We start from the raw sequence: 3,078 nt of genomic DNA, 5'->3' as shown, positions 1-3,078 counted from the left end.
CAATATAGCTTACGTTACCGCAGTAATATTAGAGCCCAACACCGTGTCTAGTCTACGATTGCTTGCTGGTCGGTTGTGGCCACAAACGTGCACTTAATGCAGGTTTACGTTCAGCATGACATGATGACTTTGGCCTTTGATTCATCCACCTCCGACGGCAACGAACACGCAGCACATCGACAAAGCCGAACCTTCTCTATTAATTCCTCTGATATGATGGTTTGATTCATGGCAAAAGCATGTAAGATTGATATAAACTTGTCTTTGAGAGAAACGTAAGTCGAACAATTAAAGAAGCAACAGATATGTTTCCCTTTGCAGCTAATGTTCCAATCGTTTTACTAAAACATTCAACTTCTCTCCATATCTCAACGATTATTAACACTCGAACATGTACATGAAAGATTGAGAGATTGGGGAACAGATGATCCATCAATCGTCTGAAACAAAAACGCCAACACTATAAACCTTATATGCATTGTTTCCTCAACAGCTCCCTTGATGATATCAACTCCATATCCCTCATCCTCTTCCCGTTCCAGTCAACGCCATTACCCTCCGTCACATCACTGGCGACCGCCACCGGAATCTTAACAATGTCCACCCCGAAGAGCCTCACAACCTGAACGGGGAGTCTCGGCGCCTGAACCCCTGCAGCGGCGTGTCTGCCGAGAGCTCGTGTCTTCCGATCGATGAAGAGCAGCTTCTCGGGGGCGGTCGATCTCTGGATGGTGATTACGTCGCCGGCTCTGAGCCCTTTCTCCTTCACAAACCGGCTCCAGCCCTTGGTTAGCACGTAACTCTGGCTACTGCTCCAGTAAGAGTACCGAAACCGCCACAACTTCCCGCAGGCGTCCTCGAAGCTCAACAACACCCCCTTGAAGGCGGCAGCGCCGGCCTGCTGCAGCGGGAAATGCTTCTCGGCGTGCTGCTTCGGTATCACCAGCCTGTTCAGCTTTCCGACGTCGCTGGGAGTCACGGCCTTGTCGAAGAGATGCTCCCTATGCGGCCCACTACGCCCCTCCTCGGTCGCTCCATGGGGAGGATTATGCCTCCTGTCGGCGCGGGCGGATCGGCTGCTTTGGTGCAGCTCGTCCTGGTAGGTGTGTTTCCGGATCATGTCGACGATCTCGGCCTTGGAATGCGAGTTCAAGAACGAGAGCTCCTCCGCCGCATCGTTGCCGTCGACCTCAACGAGCGGCTTGAAGTTGGTGATCGCGTCACGCCCGCGGAACCGCTGTACGGCTACGTCGTAGGCCCGCGCGGCCTCGTCTTCCTCGTTGAAGGTGCCTAGCCAGACTCGCTGGTGCTTCTCGTAGATCTGCGCCCCCCACCGGCCGTTGGGCTGCGGCACGACGCCTTTGTACCGGGACGACGGCAGCTTCCGTGATTCAGCCTCGACGCCGACCTCCAGATCGAGGACGACGCTTGTGCCACTACCGAGTCGCTGTAAGCCCACGGGAGCTGGTGGCGGCTGTGGCCACTGCGGAGGAGACTGCTTCTCGGCTTCGCTGCAACCATCCTCCAAGCTGCTAGTCTCCATAGTTTGTCTGAGCTAGAAGTTATACCAGAAATATGAACGAAGGCTTAAGAGGAAAGGGAAGATATTGGGAAAGAAGACATAGAAGAGTGCTTGAAACACACACTCGATTATTAGATAGGTAGCATATGATAGATCTCATGGAATGGGTGTGGCGTTGGTGTGGGTCAACTTAAAATTATGGTGGAAGAAGATTCATGGGAAGGAGGGGTGTGGAACTTTCTTTGCTGCCTCCCTATTTGGAAGAGTGTGTGGGTGGTGCAAGTTGGACATGTGTTTGAGACCTGGCATTGATGCAAGTGGATGGGGAAAGCAAGGATTCACATGAGTGTAGACCATGCCCTCTAAGGGCATTCTTCCTGAGCTTTACTGCTGCTGGTGATGGTGGTGGTAGAGGTGATCAACATGGCCCGGCATTCTCTGGTGCACGTCCTCCATCACACTGGTTGGAAATTATAAAGAGCAAGGAATAACCATCATGCGTGTATGTTTTTGCTTTTTCTTTTTGTTTAGGCATATGAGGCTAAACATCTGTACATGACTGTATCAGAATCCAACTACAGAATCTGGTGTAATGCCATGTAGATTTTCATGCAAACCTCAAAGATTTCATGCCAAAATTCTATTGATTAACTTCAAATAAAAAATTCTTTCTTGCCGAGGATCTTATTATCTGTTCATAATAATTGTATATTGCATATGCCATATTTCTTTATTACCAATAATCATATCTGTAGTCCTAATGATAAAGAAACATCTATTGGTCAAATGCAGACAGCTTGGACTTAATAAATTACTGGTCGATCCATACACATGTATGGAGTTTGATCATGTCATGCCTCTCAAAATGCTTGTCAAAAAGGTACATATGACACCAATAGATTCTTGGCCATTCGCTACAATCAGTTATTTTTTTTGCATGTAGCGTGAACAAGATCACGTTGATACACAAATTGTCGTGCGCTCCATTGACTTATTTGCATAGAGTAGCTTATATTTTTCTTTCAATTTCAAAATAATCATAAACAACAATTACGTATCAATAGTACCAGTCAATCTCGAATGAAGTGCTTGACAGCTTCTTATACCGAACATGTTACCGAAGCAACACCAAAGTGTAAGAAACGAGTAAATGATGTCAAAAGAGGTGCCAACCAGCTATTGATTTGGTCAAGATAAAATTGATGTACGAGAGATGAAGATTGATGTAGGACCAAGGAATCAATAACTTAACAAGCCCAAACTCTTGGATTGGATCGGTGTCCAATCACATGTATGTTAATCTTAATTATTTTAATAGATTTAAACATCAAAATATAGTTTCTAAAATCAGTTAGAAAATCCTATAAATTTTCATCGCCACTGCAGGTGGATTAATTTGAGATAAAATGTTGTTCTTGTGATATCGTGATTTTGTGTCGGTTTCAACATGCACAGATATAACTGCCGTGATGCTTCTTTTAGAATCATGATGCAAAAGGGATTAGTTTAGTTGACATATATCTACATACCCAGCTTGGCTATTCCTTATCTCAGAA

The 3,078-nt window shown here is 46.1% G+C and overlaps 1 protein-coding gene across 1 annotated transcript; it reads right to left on the bottom strand.

Annotated features, from left to right (window-relative positions):
* Positions 1-336: 336 nt before the first annotated feature.
* Positions 337-1,960, bottom strand: LOC103973321 (AP2/ERF and B3 domain-containing transcription repressor RAV2). The gene has a single exon (XM_009387851.3). It carries the CDS (start codon positions 1,541-1,543, stop codon positions 470-472), a length of 1,074 nt encoding a protein of 357 aa, XP_009386126.2. The 5' UTR covers positions 1,544-1,960; the 3' UTR covers positions 337-469.
* Between the last annotated feature and the right edge of the window lie 1,118 nt (positions 1,961-3,078).

Source organism: Musa acuminata, chromosome BXJ1-1 (genome assembly GCF_036884655.1).
Source record: "Musa acuminata AAA Group cultivar baxijiao chromosome BXJ1-1, Cavendish_Baxijiao_AAA, whole genome shotgun sequence".
Lineage (NCBI taxonomy): Eukaryota > Viridiplantae > Streptophyta > Magnoliopsida > Zingiberales > Musaceae > Musa > Musa acuminata.
The sequence above is the reverse complement of the archived record's forward strand: the minus strand, read 5'-3'. Positions and strand labels throughout refer to the sequence as shown.